Source organism: Stigmatopora nigra, chromosome 11 (assembly GCF_051989575.1).
Source record: "Stigmatopora nigra isolate UIUO_SnigA chromosome 11, RoL_Snig_1.1, whole genome shotgun sequence".
Lineage (NCBI taxonomy): Eukaryota > Metazoa > Chordata > Actinopteri > Syngnathiformes > Syngnathidae > Stigmatopora > Stigmatopora nigra.
Window position 1 is genome coordinate 4,746,572 of NC_135518.1, and position 20,470 is coordinate 4,767,041.

Consider the following 20,470-nt stretch of genomic DNA (forward strand, 5'->3'; position numbering starts at 1 on the left):
ATCTTCTAATGAAGAATATTTCGTAACTAAGGGAACTATTAAATAATTAATGACAAACTTTAACGAGTGCAAAGAATATTTCATGACAATTGCAATATTTAAGTAATAAATCATAATTTTATGTATGAGTGAAAAACGTTAAAAAAATAGCCTAATGTTCCAAATGTATGTAAAAAAAATGAAGGATGGAGTAGTATTGGGACTCATGATATGACTTGTAAAAAGAAATAATAAAGCCGCTTTGCATCCTCATCAGTATTTTGGATCAAGTGGCTACTTAAGAATTTAGATGGCAAAAAAAAAAAAATCCAATAATGGTTCTCGTGAAAGATGTAATAAGAGAACGGTTTGATTTAATAACTATAGTTACGACCATTTCATGGCTACATTGCGAAGATAATAGAACGTTATGATGATCCTTATTGCTACCTGGGGCCTATTGACTTGTGCGCACAAATGACCAGCGTGTTAACTTAACTCTCACACTGCAATCCAATAAACATGAGATATTGTTTCATGCATGGGAGGTGTCCATTAGCAAGTAATAGTGTTCAACTGCAATTTATGTACCTCATCTTAGTGCTTGCTCCTCAATGAATGTTCCAAGCTTCATTAAGTCAGACAACCAAACACTCCTTCTCTTTTATGAGTTCCCCTCAGACTAGATCAGGGGAATCTGTGCACATGCTGCATTAGTCTGAATAAATAAATAAATACATTGTCTGCCATTGACATCAATAGATGTCCAAATTGAAATTTGTCAAAATGGATTGGAGATCTAGCACAATAAATGGAACCTGTAGCACGCTTATAACATGGTAATGATAGTTATAATATCTATTTTAGATTGCAAAAAAAGTGATGTTGGTAAAGCTGCGTGCAAACGTACAGTGTTTATGTTTGTGGTGGATTTGTTGTCCCACACCATGCATGCAGCCAGCTAATCTTACTTTGGCAGGGCTCGGGTCAAGAGGGATCTGACCGAGGTGACAGCACGGCTGATCCACTCAAGAGAAAGGTCGAGGTTGTGTCGAACACCTGAAACAACCAGAAAAACATGTCGTGCAAACTCAAAACAAACAAAAAAAAAACTTTTATCCAGCAGAGGTACCAAAATACGCCATAAAAATAAGCAAAAGTAAAAAGACAATCGCAGCAATTAAACATTTAAGTAAATAATGATAATAAATGACATAAATTAATCATAAAATCCTGCATAAATCATAAATTAACTGCCTAAATAAATAAATTTAAATATATATTTTAAAAATTAAAAAACAAGTGATAAAATAGACACATTTTGTAAGTAGATGTATCACTGTGCATTAAGATACATGAAACCATAATAAGCTCCATATATATATGGATTTTTTTGAACTTAAAAAAAATATCACTGCTAATAATTGTATTAAAAATGGTATATTTATATATTTCATGAGGCATTCTTATGATTTTGGCACTCTCACTCGTTCAAAGGCGTCTCTAGTGAACAGTTAATAGCCAATGGACATTTAACGAAGCAAGTGTCCTCATGACCAATGATTCTATTACCTGTTAGTTGTGGGTCACTTACGTTGCTGTCGCTACAAGCAGGATTATGGACAGATTATTGTAATAATATTAACTGCCACGCAACCTTTCACGCTGGAAGTAATTGTCGGTCTCAACATAGTGGAATTAGAGGCCAGCCAATGGGATTAAAACACTTAAAGATGTCAAGGTTTTGGATTGCGAAGGCCCCCGTAAGCCGTGCCAGGCCAAACATTGACCCCCAACCTCATGGCGGTGACACTGGCTGTCGCATGCAAACACTAGTTTAACACTTGTCAAGCTTAAGGTATTTAGGACGCAAGTCTTTACATTCACTAAGTGGAACAAAAGCCAGTTTGAAAGTTTAGACATTGGCTACCATTGAAGCTATACTATGCCCAATTCATTGGAAATGGGAGGAGCCAATTAATGAACATTGGTTCAAACTAAAATAAATACTGATAAATTGTAGTACTGGTATCACAAATGACTTAGAACAATGACTTTTTTGTAATGCTGTAAATTTTTATTATTTCATAATTATTTCATTCATTTTCCGGCAAGGGTGCTGGAGCCTATCCCAGCTAGGCAGTGGACACCCTGAATTGGTGACCAGCCAATCACAAAACACAAGGAGAGAAATAACCATTCACCCACACAATCATACCGATTTTGCAATGTAATGTTCAAACAGCCTTTTTTGAAATGTGGGAGGAAAATTGAGTACCCGGAGAAAACCCACCCAAGCCCGGGAAAACATGCAAACTCCACAGAGTGAGACCCCACCTGGTATCGATCCCTCAACCTGAGGGTTGTGAGGTCCACGTGCTAACTACACCGTCCAACTTTTTACGTGCATTGTTACACCATCTCCCCCGCCTGGTGCCTGTAGTTAGTTGGGATAGGCTCCTGCACCCCCAAAGACTTGTGAAGATAAGGCACATGTGTCAAAGTGGCAGCCCGGGGGCCAAATGTGGCCCGCCGCATCATTTTGTGTGGCCCGAGAAAGTAAATGATATGTGCTGACTTTCTGTTTTAGGATCTAATTATAATGAAGAGTATAGTATTAAATTTCCTGATATTCCCCCTTTGAAATCAATAATTGTCATTTTTAATTATTTTTTCTGTGTTTTTAGTTCAAAAATCACTTTGTAAAATCTAAAAATATATTTAAAAAAAATTAAATAAACATTGTTTTAGATCTATAAAAAACTGAATATTCAGGGATTTTAATCCGGTTCTTTTAATCCATTCATTAAAAAAACAACAACTAAATATTATGTCTAAAATGGTCCGGCCCACGTGAAATCGAGTTGACGTTAGCGGCCCGTGAACCAACTGAGTCTGACACCCTTGGGATAAGGAGTACAGAAAATAAATAAGTAATTTCAAGGCCCTCACAGAATTAATAGTGATAGATTTTTTTGAAATTCAATTAGAGCTGGTTCCAATGGACTGGACATCAATCATCATCAGTGACAGTGGATAAGTTTATCAAAATGAAATAATACCTGTACATCTCATTGTTCTCTGAAAGATCAATTCTCTGTTCATTTTTAACAGCCAGAAAACAAGATGCTTTTGGACTGCTAGTGAAGACGACCCTTCTCATTGTTTTTCTTGAAACACCTTTGGACCACCGTCACCCGAGTGTCACCTGGCCCAGGGCGAGGTCAAAGATTTGCCGGACATGTTTACGATGATAAACAAGCCAGGTCAAGGCCTTTGTTTGCGACGAGAGCGGAAACAAGGGATAGCGTTCCGGTAATAGATGAAAGATGATAGCGCGGAAGAGAGAGTGGGGGCGGGGTCATCGATCTGTTTGTGTTTTGAACAACGGGTTTGTTGGCCGGTGTCCTGGTAGAAGTGCTGAGCTGGTTGCTGCTTCCTTTTCTTATCATGATGTTCAATTAAGATGCATCACTTTTTGATTTTTTTTTTTTAAGAGCCCCGTCTTCTGTCCGGAAAACAAAATAAAATGAAAATGAGATGAGAAGTCAACTAGCTCAAAATGTGGAAGATCACAAAACCACACTGTGGGAATTATGATGCTTCTCTCTTGTGTCGAGAAGAGGTATTGCAAAAAAAAAAAACATTCGACAAAAAGACTTTATTGCATGAGTTACACTAATTTGGAAAATAAAAGGTATTTTTCAAAAAATATTTTTGACACCTGCCATTTAATACACTTTTTTTCATTTCAAAACTCATACACATCTTAGCATACCAGGATTTTCTTCTTAAATATTCTTAGTATATATGTTTTATGTGGCAAATTTGAACCAATTAAAGTTTATCTCTTTACCTTTGCTCATAGACTAAAATAATTTAGGTCCATCTCTTTTAATGACAGGGAATCATTTAATGAGTATTTCATAATTTCAGAATAGAATAATCAATTGTCCGGACCATAATAACAATTTTCTTTTTTAATATTATCCTACAAATTGCTATGTTTAGCTAAAAAGTGTCATGTCATTTTGTAGCCTAATCAACAAAATCAAAGTACTATAGTTCACATTAAATTTCAAAAGCGGACTAACAAGTACATAATAAAAGTGGAAGTATACTTTTAAGCTTTATATATACACGTGCATTTTTAGAAGAAGAATCAATGATTGGACTCTGAATGGGAATGAGAGTTAAACAAAAAAATCTGTTAAGTTGGACAAATTTCAATTACAATTTACCCCAATTTGCACAGGTTTAGTATTGCCCAAGGTTGCGGTGAAGATTTTAACAGGCTTGACTTCTTGGCGGAAAATTAAAATAATTAAAAATTAATTAATAAGTCAATCCAAAAAAGAGACTAAGCTCAACTCGTCAGTCAAAAAAATTACAACCAAGTAATTTACAAACTAAACTTATTAAAACTCCACATCTAACACAAATCCTGTGCAAATTAGGGTTTGTATAACCATCAACAGCAGCGACAAAAGAAACAACTAATTTATTTTGGTAGATTTTCTTTTGTTGAAACAATACAATTCAAAAACTCGAACTTTTCCACTGGTGTAGTATTTATTGATGCAAAGCATTGTTACAACAAAAACCTAATCTACCAAACACAGACATTCCATTGCCAAGTCTACTATTGAAGCGTCCAACATAGTCTCATACATTTTATAAATAAAAATGGGATTTAATAACACAAAAAGTTGACTCAATAACCTGAGGAGAGTACGTGGAACTAGGAATGCATTATATTTACAACAAAGTAAATGTTATAAGTCTGCGTTTGGTGCATTAGAAAAAGTTTGTGAGTCAGTGGCAAGTCCCATTCTTACTATCAGTGTGTGTAGTAAACAAATTGAAAACAGAGTGTGACTTAATGCTATAAACATGTAGCTTAATCATTCAGCGAGCAAATGGAATAAGACAGATAAGTAAGATTGCATAGCACCTGGCTTACATCGAAAATGAACACGGGTTTACCATTCCGGGGGACATCTACTCAGTGCAGCGGTAAACAGGGCGCCATTTTTTTGGTATTAGAAGGGATCCGCATGGAGCGAGAGGCACTTGGTTTTTGATTTTTCTTCTGGTTTGCAAGTTCAAACTTGGCTCTCGCGCATAGCACCATCCACGGACGTCAGGAAGTTTGAAAGCCAAGTGAATCGTGGGGACGGAAGTGGGTGGTGGGCCTTATGTCCTCTTCATGCACACCTGACAGCGACTTATGTGTGTTCGCAGATTTCCTGCTTTTAATGTCGTTGGGACGGGTTTCCTAGAAATAAATATACAGGAGAGGCAAAATATTAGAAATCGTGCTAACGCGATATTTGATTAAACATATTGTAATGTCATTCCCAAATGGTATATGGTACATCTTTGCTGTAATATACGAAAACTAGGCATGGTTGGTTGATTGGTTAGCGTGTCAAGCTCACAGCTCCGGGGTCCTGGGTTCTAATCAAGTCTAATCTAATTCAGCATTTTTTTTATGAAAGCACAATGCTGTCATGTTATTGTTAGAGTTGCTTGAACAACATGATCATCTTTTCAAAAAATTATACCTGCTATCCATATTTGCTTGGGTTAGGTTGCAGCACATAATATTGCCAACATTATGATATGACTGTGTGAAGTCTGTTCGACTTACGTAAACATCTCACTGTCTTCAATCGTCGCAAGCCAGAAACTGTAAGAATTGGCGTAATAGTTGCAGGTTCCTCGACCGTGGCATTCGATGAATGGAGCGCTTCTGAACTCCTCCAAGCAAGAACCGGGAGAGGCCAGAGCCTGGCCTGAGCCTTCAGCACCTGCACTGGTATGCTACACAAAAATAAATATGCAGTCATTAGAGTCGCTGCTGAGACCATACCACTCTGGACTGGTTGGTAATCGTAGATCCTACAACCATTCATACTAGCGACAGACAATATCTCACCATGACGAAGGAGTATCCGATCCACAGAGAATCCCAACCATAAGGACAGTTAGGAATCATGATTGTCTGACTGTGAACCGCAATCACCATGGCTGGAGCTTCACATACCGCGCACCTGTAAGCACGAGCATGAGAAAAATGCCAAGGAGCTTGATAAATATATAACCTACCTGCTGATGAAGGGTTTGATGCTTTGGCCTGTGATTGGTGCCATACTCATGGGCATGGGCTCTGGCGAGGTGAGCCAGTACGAGTAGTCGTTACGGGAGGCAAAGTTGCAGACATTGTTGATGTTGCAGAACAAAAAGGGCATAGGGCTGAACTTCCTTAGACAGCTCCCTGCCGTACCTGAAAACCCAACGGATCTAATGTTTTTTACAAAACTTTGCCTTGCATTATTTAATCTGCAAGTGTAAGGTTCTCACCAAGATCCTGCCCATGAGAGCGTTCGTTGCCTTGTACATATAGCAGTGAGTAACCATCGTATATAGGCGAGGTGCCTTCGGGACAAAGCGGAACTTCCACTGTCTGACTATGCCGAGTCACTAGGAAACCGTGATCCATAGAGGAGGGGCCCGGTGGTCCTACTTGGCCTGGAACACCATCAGGTCCTTGCGGGCCAGGATACCCTCTGGGTCCTGTTGATATGATATCATTTTTGAAGGTTTGCTTCTTTCAATTGGCTCCAAATTACATAGAATGTGAAATTCTGACCTTGAGGCCCAGGCAGACCAGATTCGCCTTTGGATCCTGGCTGTCCATGATATCCAGGGAGGCCATCTTCACCTTTTGGACCAGGCATACCTGTCAGACCTGAAAAATAATACAAAATGGAAACAAAGTTATTGAAACAAGTGGGTAAAGCCAATAAGACCATAAAAAATGTGCTATTGTCCAAATTGCTTCAAGATATGGTTACAGGTAATAATCACATTGAACGATCAATTAATTATCCGTTGTTACCTTGCTGTCCTTTATATCCCGGGAGCCCGGACGGCCCCTGAGGCCCTGGATAGCCTGTTATACCTGGGAGACCAATGTCTCCTTTGATGGATGTGTGTGGACCAGGAGGACCAGGGGGTCCACTATTGCCTTGAATATACAAGAGTATTGTATTTAGTCATGCATTCTGATCCAGCAGCCCAATAATTGTTGGCACACCTACTGCTATGAGTGGCGCCATATTTCACTGCTACTACTTACCTTTTTCTCCTTGGAATCCTTGGTCTCCAAGTTCTCCCTTGAATCCAAAGTCACCTGCAGAACCCTTTGTTCCTGGTAAACAACCATAGCAAAACAGAAGATGGCATCAGCACATTGTCTATAATACCTATAAGATCTATTATAATATTTTATAATCACCCGGGAAGCCGGGTACTCCTTGAACTCCCCTCTCTCCTTTGGGACCATGAACGCCAGGAAGACCAGCTGGCCCCTGTACAAATATGAGCATATTAAAAAATTTCTCTAATTCAAGAAACTAGCAGTGAATGTCTTAGATCCTAAAAGGGGCCTATCTCACTGGTGGTAAAACCAAGCTGATGACATAATGACAACCCAAGATTTAGCCTGGTGCAACAATGTGTCTTTTTGACTATCCAGTTCAGCTGAAAATCTCATTTTTTATGGGCTGAGCAGGTTTCAAGTACCACATGGCAGTTTAGTGTACACCTACTGTAGGTTGTGTTACTGTGCTGTTTTTTTTAGAGACAAAGGGAAAGCAGCTGAACAGAAAATGGTTTTGGGGAACAGAAAGAAAGGGAAAAAAAACAACAATAATACAAAATGAATATATATGCTACCTAATACAAGTAGCATTGCTTTCAAACAGGAAAACACCATGTGGGAAGGGGATATATCTATTAACCGAAAGAGAGAAGACTAGGACAGATACGTACACATAAGTGTGTGCACAATGTTATTATAGGGTAATGGGAAACCCAATATGAAAACAAATCACCAAAGAGTATATATCGCTCGACTTCCTTCATTATGTGTTGTGCAGGTAGTGTGTGACTACTGCACAGTAGCTGAAGCTTTTCCTATGACCAGACACCAAGTAAAAGGGAGAAAATGGATGGATAGATGGATGAATTTTGAGGGCATGTTTCAAACACTACAGCAGGTAATATCTTTCTAGTGAGATAGACCCTAAAAGCACTTTTATCAATGGCTTTTTTTTAGGTACCGGAAATCCAGATGCTCCAGAGTCACCCTTTTGACCTGACTCTCCTTGGAATCCTGGAAGACCATGGTCTCCTTTGTCTCCCTTTAGGCCATTATGACCTGGCAGACCTGAAGGCCCAGGAGTACCGATAATTCCTGCAAATGACACAAGATAAAAACTGCTTTTATTTTTGATCTTTTTATTAATGTAAAAAAAATTAAAAGGCTTACCTTGTTCACCGGGCTGTCCCTGTTCTCCCTGATTTCCTTTAGGACCCTCTAAAGAGATTCCTGGCAGACCGGGTTCCCCTTGATGACCATGCTGCCCCGGATTGCCCTGAAGTCCCTTGTCACCTTTAATGCCAGGCACGCCTGGATAGCCTGGGGTGCCCGGGAAGCCAGGGCTACCTCTGTCACCTGGATAATAAAATCGGATATATTCTCTTTATCACCACGTAAAACTAGTGAAACGTTAAATTAGTGATCAAAGCATTATGTACTAACCTTTGCTTCCAATTTCTCCCTGGGGTCCTGGAATACTAAGACCAGGTAAACCTGCAGAACAAAGTTTACAAATGCTGTCAATCTGGTTCCATAGTTTTCTGCTAAAAGCATGGAAAAAAAGATGGATACATGTTGAAAATTGTTATGTGGTACGAACCAGGGTTTCCTCTCTCTCCTGAGGATCCAGGGATTCCATCAATACCAGCTTCTCCTTTCTCCCCAGCTGGACCAGGAGTCCCTTGCAAACCACCTTCACCTAATGGATAATAAGTTCAAACAGTATTAATTACAGTTTACTAAATAAGGAGAAGTATCGTGTTTTCTGGCTCCGAAAAAAAGCTGAGTCTCACCTGGCCGGCCATCAAGACCAGGCTCTCCTGCAGACCCTGGCAGCCCTGGGACACCCTTCTCACCAGGTATTCCTGGCTGGCCTACATAGGTTGCATGTTCATTTATCGGGTATCATGATATTACTTTGTTTGTGAATGGCAGCGAGAACACAAATTGAAATCTGACCTGCATTGCCAAATGTTCCTTTGTCGCCTTTCACTCCTTGATTTCCTGGCATACCAGGCATGCCCATTTGACCCTTAAGACCCTTCTCTCCTCGTTGTCCTGGGAATCCCGGTTGGCCAAGTTGTCCCTATAAGAAAATAAAGTGATATTTGGAATTGACACAACAAGATCAAGACATATGGGAAAACTTAAAATAACATTTCAAGTCCAAAATAATACTAGAGTATTACCCTTTCTCCTGGAAATCCTGGGAGTCCAATACCTGGCTCACCAGGTGATCCACGTTCTCCTTTGTCGCCATCAGTTCCTCTGAAACCAGGGTGGCCAGGTGTACCTATATCTCCTTTCAGACCGTTTGGACCAATTGGACCTGCAAGCAATAATTAATAATTAATTTATCATGTTTACACAAATTAAATTTACATTTGACCGAACTTACCTGGTATTCCCATTTCACCCGAACTTCCCTTCTGTCCAGGGGCGCCAATATTTCCTGGTTCTCCAGGATTGCCACTGTCTCCTTTCTGACCTGAGAATCAGTGATCAGATTAAACATTTAATGAGACTGTAGACATATTTTGATGATTTGCTTCCTATTAAAAGAAATATGTTTGAAGACAAGTGCTGAAAACAATGGAGTGCTGGATCTCTGTGATTGACAGATGGCTCAGACACACCTACAGAATCCAAGAGCTGACAGGACAAACCAATTTTACAGCCCTCTTTCATGCACTTTTTTTATTCTTTCAAATGTTTCAAGTTTGTTAACAACAGCCTTTACTTTTGCCAAATCCCATAATTTATTAGTTTTAATTTGACTTTACAGGAACTTTAAGGGAGTTCCCACTCAATCAAAATATGGTGCTTTGAATTTGTCTCCTCAGAAAGAAGTATGCTGTCTCAAAAATACCCTCTCCTTTAGTTTAGTCACAATTAAGACAATTAGTTTACGAATCCCCACCTGGATGTCCTGGAAAACCAGGTTCGCCATTTTTTCCTGGTAGTCCAGGGTCTCCGGGTAACCCGCGGAAGCCTTTCTGTCCTGTTAATCCAGGGTTTCCTAATGAGATAGATGAAATTTACAGTATTATTAAATTAGACTACATATCACATGGTTTGTTTGTTTTAATGGACTTTGGTGTTTCATTATTTCACACCTGGATCTCCAAGGTCTCCCTTTTCGCCTTTCATATGTTCCATGTCAACTTTACTCATGTTTCCTGCAGGGCCCTGAAGACCCATCTCTCCCCTTTCTCCTTTAAGTCCAGAATCTCCAGGTTGTCCTCTTGAACCAGGAAGACCAGGATCACCTGAAAAAGAGACATTTAAAGGGGATCGCTCCTTTATGCTTTTACGAATGTCCTTTATCACAGAGCTCAAAATCCAGGTCTCTGGTGTTGATAAATATGGAGAGCATAGCTAACTGTTACACTTATGACCCCATAGCAAACTAACCACAAAAACAAAAAGTATTTTTGCATAACATTAGGGTTTCAACAATTCCAGAGGCTATTTCTATCGAAGCACATCATAGTGACCGGCAACTCAGTTAGAAACTGGCATAGTGTAATGATTACCTCTAACGCCTTGAGTCCCAGGAGAACCAGGAGGCCCAGGAAATCCTGGTAAACCTGGCGTCCCAATGACACCCATTTCACCCTTCACACCTGGCCAACAAAGACACAGTATAAAATTAAGAATGTTCTCCAGAATTTTTTCACTCTTTCATGGGCTGTGGTAAAGTGACTATTTTTGGTAGTTATAAAATTACACACTAAACATAAAAACCTGGCATTCACATAGGTGAACATTACATTTTGAGTGATGTACATTAAACATTTGGGCTGGGTGACGTTCACAAATGTGGATGCCTGGTTTAAATTATTATTACAAGAGAGAGAGAGAGAGTACAGGAGAGAAACTTGATGGACAGCAAAGCACTCGTAACATAACTGTAACGCAGTATATATATAGTTTTCTTATGTTAATTCTGACAATTTTAGAATGCTGACTGTCTAGCAACATCAGAGGCAGCCAAAGACTTAAAGGAGATGCCTTGGGCTGTGTGTTGTTATCAATGAGACTCTGACGGCTGTACACAGACGGAAAACCCAAGCAAATCTGGGCTATTTCTCTTTTCTCACCCTGGTTTCCTATCAGCCCATCCCTTCCTGGCAAGCCTGGGGGTCCTGGAAGTCCTGTTATACCCGGAGCTCCAGGAAAACCACTTATTCCTTTTTCTCCTTGAAGTCCTGGCATGTCAATGCCAGGAGGACCTGGATAGCCCCTTTCTCCTTTTTCGCCTCCTCTACCTACAAACAGAACATTGTCAACAAACAAAAAACCCAACAACATTGTTTATCTTGTGACCACAAACCCACTTGGCTGAGATTGATCTCCATGACTTTGTACTCACCAAATGGACCGGGCTCTCCAGTTTCCCCTTGTGGTCCTGGGGCTCCTGGTAAGCCTTTTCCTGGGGAACCTGGTAACCCTGCCACTCCAGCAGGTCCGGGGACTCCAATGTCACCTAAAAGCAAAAAAAAAAACATTTGAATTTAGTAATTCAACTCAATACATTTACTGCTGTACCTGCCAAATTATACCTTTTACTCCCTGAAGCCCCAGTGGTCCTGCCACACCTTCTCGTCCAGGAACACCAGGAAATCCTGTGCTTCCTTTCTCTCCAGGGAAGCCGATATTGCCAGGAGGACCCTGTAAACCTTTTTGGCCGGGGAGGCCCATTCCTGGCTCACCCTGTCCCAAAAATAAATTGGTGAGTGGCTACTCTAAACCAGTAGCAGGCAAACTCGTCCTCGAGGGCCGCTGTGGGGACAGGTTTTTGTTCCAGCCGATCGGACACAGACAGTTTACCAACGAGGTTAGTGCTGAAATAAGAAGCACCTGACTGTAATCCACTAACTGAACTTCTAAAATACCAGATTGGTGGAAAGGTTTTCTCTTACAGGTTGGAACGAAAACCCGCACCCACTGCGGCCCATTGTAACTTTAGGAAATGTAGTATTTTGAAATTGCAATGTCAAAATACCGCATTAACTATTTAGAACCAAGTTCTGTTTTGGGAATTATCATTTTTATAAATGTAATTTATCTCCAAAAAAGACCAAGGAAATACAAACCTTTTGTCCCTGTGGACCAGGTTGTCCAGAAATACCATCAAATCCAGGTCTTCCTGCCTCACCTGGCAATCCTGGAGCTCCTGGAATTCCACTGATACCTAAAAAAAAAAAGACAAAACAATGTCTTTTTGTATTTGTCTCTCTCACTCATGTAATTCATTAGCTCTTATTACCAATCAATTTTGACTGGCAGGAGAAGAGAATGAGTGATGACATTTGGGAGCATGTAGGTAAAGGTAAAAGAGGCCGCCAACATCAAAATATGGCCAATATTGGCTACGCAGGGAGAGGCTAATCTTTAACGGTGCTCCTCTAGTTTTATTTGCTATTCATTCTGTGTGCCAAATCTAAGTTACCTTTTGCACCAGTTGGGCCTGGAAACCCTATTCCTGGGGGTCCTTGATCACCCTTCTGCCCTGGAAAACCTGGTGCTCCTGAGTCTCCTTGTAAACCTGGTAAACCTGTCGTGAAACATATGATCTGGTCAAATTTTTTACAACTTGTCATATTTTACGACAATTCCTGAGTTAAATAAGTTGAAAACACATGGAATTAGGAAATTATTGATATTGTTCACCTTGTGGACCATCACGACCAGGTTCTCCACGTGGCCCCGGTACACCATGTGGGCCAGGGGTGCTCACACCTTGACCTGGTTCACCTTTCACACCTGGTGAATGTAAATTGCACAGAATTGATTCATGAATCGCTGAGTATCAGAATCTTGAAGCCATGTAATATTTAAATCTATTCAAATTGGCTTCTTGAAAACCTTCCAACATCAGTAATAGTGTGGATGTCTTACCAGGGACTCCTGGTGATCCTGGGATACCAGCCCTCCCCTGACTCCCCTTGTCTCCAGTAAGACCAGGTCTTCCATAGCCTGGAAGACCTGGGGGTCCCCTCTCTCCCGGTGCCCCTGTAAGACCAGGGTCCCCAATCGATCCGCGATCCCCTTTTATACCATCTTTGCCCTAGGAGAAAAACGAAGCTGTCAAATAAGAAAAAAAAACACTAAAAACTGTTCACTAACAAAACTTTAGTGCAGCGGGTACAGTTTCTTTGTTCGCCTTACATCTTCTAATGAGTTATCAAAATGTATCTACATTAATCTAATCTAACATTACTTACAGGTTCTCCTTTGTGGCCGGGATTACCGGGTAGGCCGTCCCTCCCTGGGATTCCATCCAAACCTGGATTTCCAGGTGAACCACTCAGACCCGGATAGCCTTTGTCTCCTTTCAAACCCGGAGCAATGTAAATGTCTCCTGGTTCCCCAACTGCACCAGGAGCCCCAATCAAACCAGGACTGCCATTGATGCCCTAAATTCAGATCGAGTTGAGTTAAATTTAATTTGCCTTCACAGAAACTGAGTCTTGTTACTCATATCCTTGTCGATGCCACTCACAGGTCTTCCCGGAATTCCGGAGGGTCCAGACTGACCCTTGTCTCCTTTGCCTCCAACTGGACCAGGTGGTCCTGATGAAAAAATATATATACTTCAGAATACTGCACATCTGGTAGGTAAATGCTGTCTGGATCACCTAGTGACCTTTCTACAGTGTGACCCCACTTTACTCACCCTCCACTCCCTTAACGCCCTGTGGGCCAGGTAATCCTGCTGGTCCGAATCCGTCACATAGGATGCAAGTGTCTCCTTTATCACCTGTTTGGAATCAAAGAAAAATACCTGTACCGTAAATACAAAAGAATATGAAACCCAGAGATAAAAAGAAGATAATGACCTTTCTGTCCCAATTCTCCTTGAAGTCCTTGAGGTCCGGGTGGTCCAGGTGCTCCTTTTGCATTGGTGCATTCATTAAGGTCAACTGAAGACACATAAAATAAAACCATGATTTGGGAGACTGAAATGTCTGGATCTTAAGATTTCAAGAACCATTCTTTCGTCATAGCACTGGCTTAACTTGAAACATACCAGGTAACCCTGGAGGTCCAGGTGGTCCATCTGCACCCGGTTGCCCAGGGGGTCCAAAGAGAGAATCTCCTTCAATACCCCTGTCTCCTTTCTGACCCACGTCACCTTTCTGGCCAGTCTCTCCACGAGGGCCTTCAACGTAGCGTCCTAAACCAAAGAAACAGTTTGCATTAAACTCTTTTTGTTTTTATGGGTATGGTTCCAAAGCTAAAAAAGGTTTTGTCTTACCTGGTGGACCTGATTCACCCTGAGGTCCTGGAAAACCTTAAAAAAAGAGAAGATGGGTGGAAAACATCAGTCAAGGAAAGAAACACTCAATTTTGATTTAGAAAAGAGCATTTTGGGATACACGGCTTAAGTATTCCCTAGTGGGATCCAGCTTTTCTTTTGTCCTTGAATGTTCAGCCTGCCTGAGTAGGTTTTCTACCAGTTCTCTCGTTTTCCTCCCCATTCCAAAAACATGCATGCTAGGCTCATTAAGTACTCCAAATTTTCCAAAGGTGTAACTGTTTGCATGATTGTTAGTGTCCATGTGCACTGTGATCGCATGGCAACCAATTCAGGGTGTACCCTCCCTACCACTCACTGTTGGCTGGGATTGGCTCGAGCACCCCCACAACCCTTAAGGATTAGTGTATTAGATAATGAAAGAATGAATGATTTCTTGTGTTTTACCTTTTTCTCCTTGTATACCAGGGAAACCAGGAGGACCAGGCGAGCCAGGGGCACCACCACTTGCCTAGAAAACCACAACAGGAAATTGGTTTCATTCATTTGAACCAATTTGCCTAAAAAAATTCTCTATCTGTATAGTAACAAAATAATCCCCCAAACGCACATATCCAGGAGGCCCTCTTTCTCCCTTTTCACCCTGAAGACATAAACAAAAATATGTTAAAAATGTTAAATGAATACACAGCAAAATGCATTATGAGTGAATATAAATTGCATTGTTTACCGTTGCTCCACTGAATCCAGGAGGTCCCTGGTAACCCTTTTCTCCCTGTGTGACGGAGAGAATTTGTTAGGGTGTTTTAAGGGTTGTGACAATAAAGGCAGCAATAATGCAATACTTCACAGTAGTACCACATTGCATGGCATGAGCAAAAATGCTTGGTAATTAAAACTATTTCTTGTTTATTGATTACTACACGGTGAAAGCTTTAAATCTCATTATACTTGTATAATGACAACAAAAGCATTCAATTCAATTCAAATTTGGCTATTTGTGAAGTGGAACTAACATGGTCTAATATTTATCAATCCTTGCAGCCTTATTCTTTTTTTGTATTGGGAATGATTATTTAATTGCAGATATATGTAGCTTATGGTTTAGTCAATAGAGGGCAACCTTCAGCCAGTTGTAGCACACTAGTGCTTGATTTTTTGGGGTTATATTTTTTTACCTTTCGACCTTCCTCTCCTTCCTTGCCAGGTTTTCCCTAAAACAGAATAAAAAAATCAGTAAAGCAGTGTGTGTTTAAATATATTATTTTCAAACATTTTTTATCTTTTAAAGCTTTTATCGAGCAAGTATCTTCTATTTTTGTCCATTTAAAAAACGTAGCCTCTTAAAAGCATCGATTCATAAAATGTAGGTATCATATTTTGAGTCATGTAGGCCATAGTATTAAGATATGGTTTAGTGCATGTAAGTTACTAAGTGTGGCCTACATTACCCAAAATTTACCTCAGTCATAATTACTCTTACTTTTTGGGACTATAAAGCTAAGTATTTGAAATTAATACTCAAGCCAATATAAGAAATACAATAGCATTTATAACAAATAAAAAAAAATTGACAATTCTCTCTTTTGTTTCTAATTTAAAAAAACAAGTGGATGAAAACACAACCTTATCTTTATAAGGTATTTAAAAAAATAAGTTAAAATAAGAAACAATATTGAGATATTTTTCTCCTTGTTTTTTCTCCTTTCTCCTAAATAAAATGGCATTAAAACAAGTAAAAAAAAGAATATTTACTTTTAGTTCGGTTTCTGCCAATGGAAAAGATAGATGTCCAAATAATTAAAAATTAGAGGACTGAGGATGTTTCAGTGCCATTGACGGGCTAGACGTCCAAGCCACTTTGACTGGCAGGGGTGAAGGAAGAAATATTAATTCACTGCTACCAATCAAAATGGATTGGATGACTAGATCTGCCAATGGCAGACAATGAGTTCAGTGACTGCCCAATAAAGAGTTAATACCACTTCAAGATGATAACGCAATGCCACCTTTCGTTTGTCTGCTACTTACTATTGGTCCTGGTGGGCCTGGTTCACCCTTGTATCCATTCCGAGCTATTTCACAAATGCCCTGTAGAGTAAATACCATTAGAAATTTAAATGAAAAATCTGTCCAGTTCAGTTTTTATGACGACTTACACCAAAGATAGGTATGAGGATTATAAAATCAGTTTTTTCTAATTATTTTCATTACCTTGAAGCTACCACGAGGAGCCGTTTCTTTGTAAAAACATTATTGTGTCCAGTAATGTTGATTATTAACATTGTATTTTTATAAAACAGGGACATAAACTATTTCTTATATTACATAAAATTATGTATGGCTTCTACTGCTTTTGACTTACATTTGACTTTGATTTCTATATGTATGTAATATATGATACACATGACTTCAGAACCAGTTTGAGAACTCACTTTTTCTCCTTTCTCCCCTGGAATTCCCTTTGGAGAAAAATAAAAACATACAGAGTAAGAGAGGTTGAATATGGAACAAGAAATTTCACGCTGTAATTTTCAGAGAGCTGAGTGATTAAGTACCGGTGGTCCGATAAATTCTGTGCCAGGACCTTCCACACCTGGCGAAGGTGGTCCGGGTGGACCTGGTGGTCCTCGGAAGCCTCGATCACCCTGTCCAAAATAAAAATTAGATTGGACTTTTCATGAGGTTCATCCAATGAGCTCGGCAAACAAGAGTAGCATTCAAATAACCTCTTTCACAAGCACTATAATAAGCAGTAATGATCATAAAACAATATATTTTAAAACTGAAACTAAACAATGATTTCTTCTTTTCAATTTAACCCCCGGTTTCCTGTATTCATTTTTAATAAATATACACAATACATGTATTATTATTGTATTATTTAGTTAAGTAGCAGCTCATTTGATGTAAAAACATATGTAATTATTTTACCATTTATTTAAGTAGTATTTCCTTTGACATATGTTGCAGGACTTTATGAATATGTTTTTTTCTGTCACTCTTTTTAAAACTAAAAACTCCTGAATAAAATCAGATTACAAATTAATTCTTACTGAGTATGAACCTTTGGCAAATCCAGCCCCCAAACGCCAATTGACAAATCATACATCTGCTAACGTCCAGTCTGTTTTCCATGTCTTCCTCCACCAATACATCTGAATCAAATAACTAGGATAATTGATTATTTTATTCAGGTGTGGTAGAGGAGGGAGTTATGGAAAACAGACTGGATATGTGCCCTCGAGGCCCGGAGTTGGAGACCCCTGGTCTAATTGATTCATTTGGTGGTTCTTAGATCACAAATTGCCATTAAACTGTACAGAAGAAGACGAAAAGAATCAACATGTTGGAGACTTCAAAAATGCCAAAGCGATACCTCTATGGAATATCTTAATTGGACATGAGGTAGACAAAGCTTGTCGCCTTTATAATGGTGACAAAAGATAGGCGGAGCTTATGACAAAGGTCAATTAGATCATAAAAAAATGTAAAAAATGATGGAATCATTTCTGACCTTATCTCCTTTCTCACCCTCAAAGGACAGCTTGTCATCCTGTCAGAGAGTTATTCATATATATCAATAAATATTCTGCAATTAAAATCATGAATCAGAGAGGATGTCGCTCGTACCTTTTCTCCAGGGAGGCCTGGTGGTCCAGCATCACCCTGTCAAATCCGTCAAAAAAAAGTATTAATTGAACATTTCAGTGGATTTGCTGAATTTGAAAATGCTTCTATTGAGATGACTAACTTTGAGTCCAACATAGCCCCTCGGTCCTGGAGGACCAATGGGTCCGGGTGTTCCTGGGGAACCCTAAGTAAAACAATCTCTCGTTAAAAACTTCCTGATTGAGACATTCAACTGGACTCACACAAAATACGTACAGGAAATCCGGGTGTACCCGGGAAGCCTCTGTCTCCTTTCACGGGAATGACGCCAATTACACCACCAGGATCACCCTGGAAAGAGTACAACAAATAGTTCAAGAAAACCATGTTTAACAGGAAATTAAACCTTAGTATAATTCAAGCATACCTTTATTCCAGGAAGCCCCGGAATGCCCTGAAAAAAAGAAGGGAAAACTGCAATTCATTGACTGTATATTTGTAGACAAATTCATATTATTAAGTGAGCATTTGCTTACAGAAGGTCCCTGAGGACCATCAAAACCAGGAATACCATCTCTTCCTCTGTCTCCCTAAAACACACATCAGATGTCATCAGTGGCAGTGAATGAGTTAATAATAATGGGGGAAAAATAAAGGTAAAATACTGGTAAAACTAAGACTAATCGGGATAACTTTGGTTAAGTGTTAAAGAAATAAATATAAGTACAGTACAGGAGAAGCTAAGATTAATTGTATTCAATCAATTTTTTTTATTATCTCAGTCCTATTGTTTTTTTACATATTGTTAATTAATTCAAACAAACTAAATACATTTACAGTACTTGTAAAACTACAATTAATCACAATAAAACAAAAGACCTGCAAGCAGTTAAATGTGATTGAATTTTTTTAAATGACTGCATTAATTTTGTTGCATAATCATTGTGAAAGAAATACCAGCATACGATACATTACAATAATGTATTCAAAATGACAATTAAAGAAAACGTGTATGAAGTACACATTAGCTATTTTGTAAATATTGTATTGCATTCAATATCATTTTTATGTATTATTTGCGTAAAACTTGCTTTGTAAAATAACACATTTTTCATTAACAAATACAAAAGGTCATAAAGAAAAAGTGGAGAATTCATGTATGTATATGGATGTTACCTTTGTCCCATTGCATCCTGGGATACCGTGAGAACCAGGAGGACCATCATTTCCATTGATACCCTGGAAAGAGATAACCGAAATGAGCAGCCATTTTTAAAATGAAAAGGACCAACAAAGCATTACTCACAGGTAATCCTGGATTCCCTGGAAAACCTGGAAGACCAGGGGGACCCTGTAAGTAGAAAACCACACCAATATTACTTTACAAATTGTCATTTTCTACCATATAAGTCTATATTTTCTTGCCAAATGCTTACTCGGACTCCTTTAATTCCAGGAACGCCAAATTGTCCTGGCTCTCCCTGAAAAGAAGATGCGCAATAAATGATTAGTAAGAATATCATAACATCTATGAAGTGGAGAAAATATGGAATGTGTTTGTTTGTATGTGCTGACCTTGGGCCCAAGTGCTCCGATGGGCCCCTCATGTCCTTGCATTCCTGGAAATCCCATGTTCCCTTGAAGCCCAGGGAGTCCACGTTCACCCTAAAACCGCATTAAATGATGATATTTCAGTGCCATCGACAATGGATGTAATATCCATTATAATTGGCTCCGAGGCCAAATAAAAACAATCTCAAATTTAAAATGAATGGAGGATGGATGGGGTGAGGTCGCTTTTTGTTGTTCCACATAAGACAAATTCATGTCTAAAATATTAGTGATTAATTTTATTACAGTCCATAGAAAGTGAAAACTGAAAAAAAACATGTTAAAAAATAAAGGTAAGTAGAATTTATAGGGACATAGAAAAAAAACGTTTTAATTATGTGATGTAAGTGTATTTTCAGTATTAACCGCTAGAGAGAAGCATTGGACTGGATGCAGTTTTCTGAAGGCTCTTGTGGATTCTTTTTTCCCCTTCATTTATTCATTCATTTTCTGAACCTGGGGGTTGCTGTAGCCTATTTACACTAACTAAGGCTGGGAACCTTACCTTGGTTCCTTTAACACCACTGCAGTCACATTTTCCACATGATGTCCCACAGCCCTAAGAAGAAAAACAAACAAACATACAGGTAACTATTTTGTGCATATTTAGTTTTGGATTTCTTTTACAACCAATGAAAACCGAGGATTTCATCCTCAACTATGTTGGGAAAAAAGATAGAAAACAGAAATTGCACTGCAGCAGTAACGACTTAGAAAGATGTTTTAGACAATCACGTATTGCTCAACCCTTATGATTTGATACTGTATCTGGTTTGCCATGGATCACATCACGAATATTGAGAGATAGTAAATTTGAAAATACAGAGTCAGCGGCC

At 39.3% G+C, this 20,470-nt stretch overlaps 1 protein-coding gene across 1 annotated transcript in view; it reads right to left on the reverse strand.

Annotated features, from left to right (window-relative positions):
* Positions 1 to 3,869: 3,869 nt before the first annotated feature.
* col4a1 (collagen, type IV, alpha 1) overlaps positions 3,870 to 20,470 on the reverse strand; it is a 32,067-nt gene continuing 15,466 nt past the window's right edge. Inside the window, exons 2-52 of the mRNA XM_077727932.1 lie at positions 20,140 to 20,193; positions 19,599 to 19,688; positions 19,460 to 19,504; positions 19,330 to 19,374; positions 19,200 to 19,262; positions 18,560 to 18,613; positions 18,451 to 18,477; positions 18,300 to 18,374; positions 18,166 to 18,228; positions 18,045 to 18,080; positions 17,929 to 17,967; positions 16,970 to 17,059; positions 16,847 to 16,873; positions 16,443 to 16,502; positions 15,590 to 15,625; positions 15,142 to 15,186; positions 15,022 to 15,054; positions 14,859 to 14,922; positions 14,412 to 14,447; positions 14,184 to 14,330; positions 13,993 to 14,076; positions 13,830 to 13,913; positions 13,656 to 13,726; positions 13,378 to 13,569; positions 13,052 to 13,220; positions 12,824 to 12,916; positions 12,603 to 12,707; positions 12,247 to 12,344; positions 11,713 to 11,863; positions 11,523 to 11,636; positions 11,251 to 11,418; positions 10,684 to 10,773; positions 10,264 to 10,416; positions 10,068 to 10,166; positions 9,546 to 9,635; positions 9,337 to 9,476; positions 9,107 to 9,233; positions 8,941 to 9,021; positions 8,748 to 8,846; positions 8,591 to 8,641; positions 8,318 to 8,503; positions 8,109 to 8,242; positions 7,283 to 7,355; positions 7,124 to 7,195; positions 6,884 to 7,012; positions 6,635 to 6,733; positions 6,346 to 6,558; positions 6,091 to 6,268; positions 5,921 to 6,035; positions 5,633 to 5,805; positions 3,870 to 5,257 (exon numbers count right to left, since the gene is read on the reverse strand). Of these exons, the coding sequence (XP_077584058.1) occupies positions 5,176 to 5,257; positions 5,633 to 5,805; positions 5,921 to 6,035; positions 6,091 to 6,268; positions 6,346 to 6,558; positions 6,635 to 6,733; positions 6,884 to 7,012; positions 7,124 to 7,195; positions 7,283 to 7,355; positions 8,109 to 8,242; positions 8,318 to 8,503; positions 8,591 to 8,641; positions 8,748 to 8,846; positions 8,941 to 9,021; positions 9,107 to 9,233; positions 9,337 to 9,476; positions 9,546 to 9,635; positions 10,068 to 10,166; positions 10,264 to 10,416; positions 10,684 to 10,773; positions 11,251 to 11,418; positions 11,523 to 11,636; positions 11,713 to 11,863; positions 12,247 to 12,344; positions 12,603 to 12,707; positions 12,824 to 12,916; positions 13,052 to 13,220; positions 13,378 to 13,569; positions 13,656 to 13,726; positions 13,830 to 13,913; positions 13,993 to 14,076; positions 14,184 to 14,330; positions 14,412 to 14,447; positions 14,859 to 14,922; positions 15,022 to 15,054; positions 15,142 to 15,186; positions 15,590 to 15,625; positions 16,443 to 16,502; positions 16,847 to 16,873; positions 16,970 to 17,059; positions 17,929 to 17,967; positions 18,045 to 18,080; positions 18,166 to 18,228; positions 18,300 to 18,374; positions 18,451 to 18,477; positions 18,560 to 18,613; positions 19,200 to 19,262; positions 19,330 to 19,374; positions 19,460 to 19,504; positions 19,599 to 19,688; positions 20,140 to 20,193 (4,842 nt within the window). The 3' untranslated portion in view covers positions 3,870 to 5,175. The remainder of the gene's footprint in view (positions 5,258 to 5,632; positions 5,806 to 5,920; positions 6,036 to 6,090; positions 6,269 to 6,345; positions 6,559 to 6,634; positions 6,734 to 6,883; positions 7,013 to 7,123; positions 7,196 to 7,282; positions 7,356 to 8,108; positions 8,243 to 8,317; positions 8,504 to 8,590; positions 8,642 to 8,747; positions 8,847 to 8,940; positions 9,022 to 9,106; positions 9,234 to 9,336; positions 9,477 to 9,545; positions 9,636 to 10,067; positions 10,167 to 10,263; positions 10,417 to 10,683; positions 10,774 to 11,250; positions 11,419 to 11,522; positions 11,637 to 11,712; positions 11,864 to 12,246; positions 12,345 to 12,602; positions 12,708 to 12,823; positions 12,917 to 13,051; positions 13,221 to 13,377; positions 13,570 to 13,655; positions 13,727 to 13,829; positions 13,914 to 13,992; positions 14,077 to 14,183; positions 14,331 to 14,411; positions 14,448 to 14,858; positions 14,923 to 15,021; positions 15,055 to 15,141; positions 15,187 to 15,589; positions 15,626 to 16,442; positions 16,503 to 16,846; positions 16,874 to 16,969; positions 17,060 to 17,928; positions 17,968 to 18,044; positions 18,081 to 18,165; positions 18,229 to 18,299; positions 18,375 to 18,450; positions 18,478 to 18,559; positions 18,614 to 19,199; positions 19,263 to 19,329; positions 19,375 to 19,459; positions 19,505 to 19,598; positions 19,689 to 20,139; positions 20,194 to 20,470) is intronic.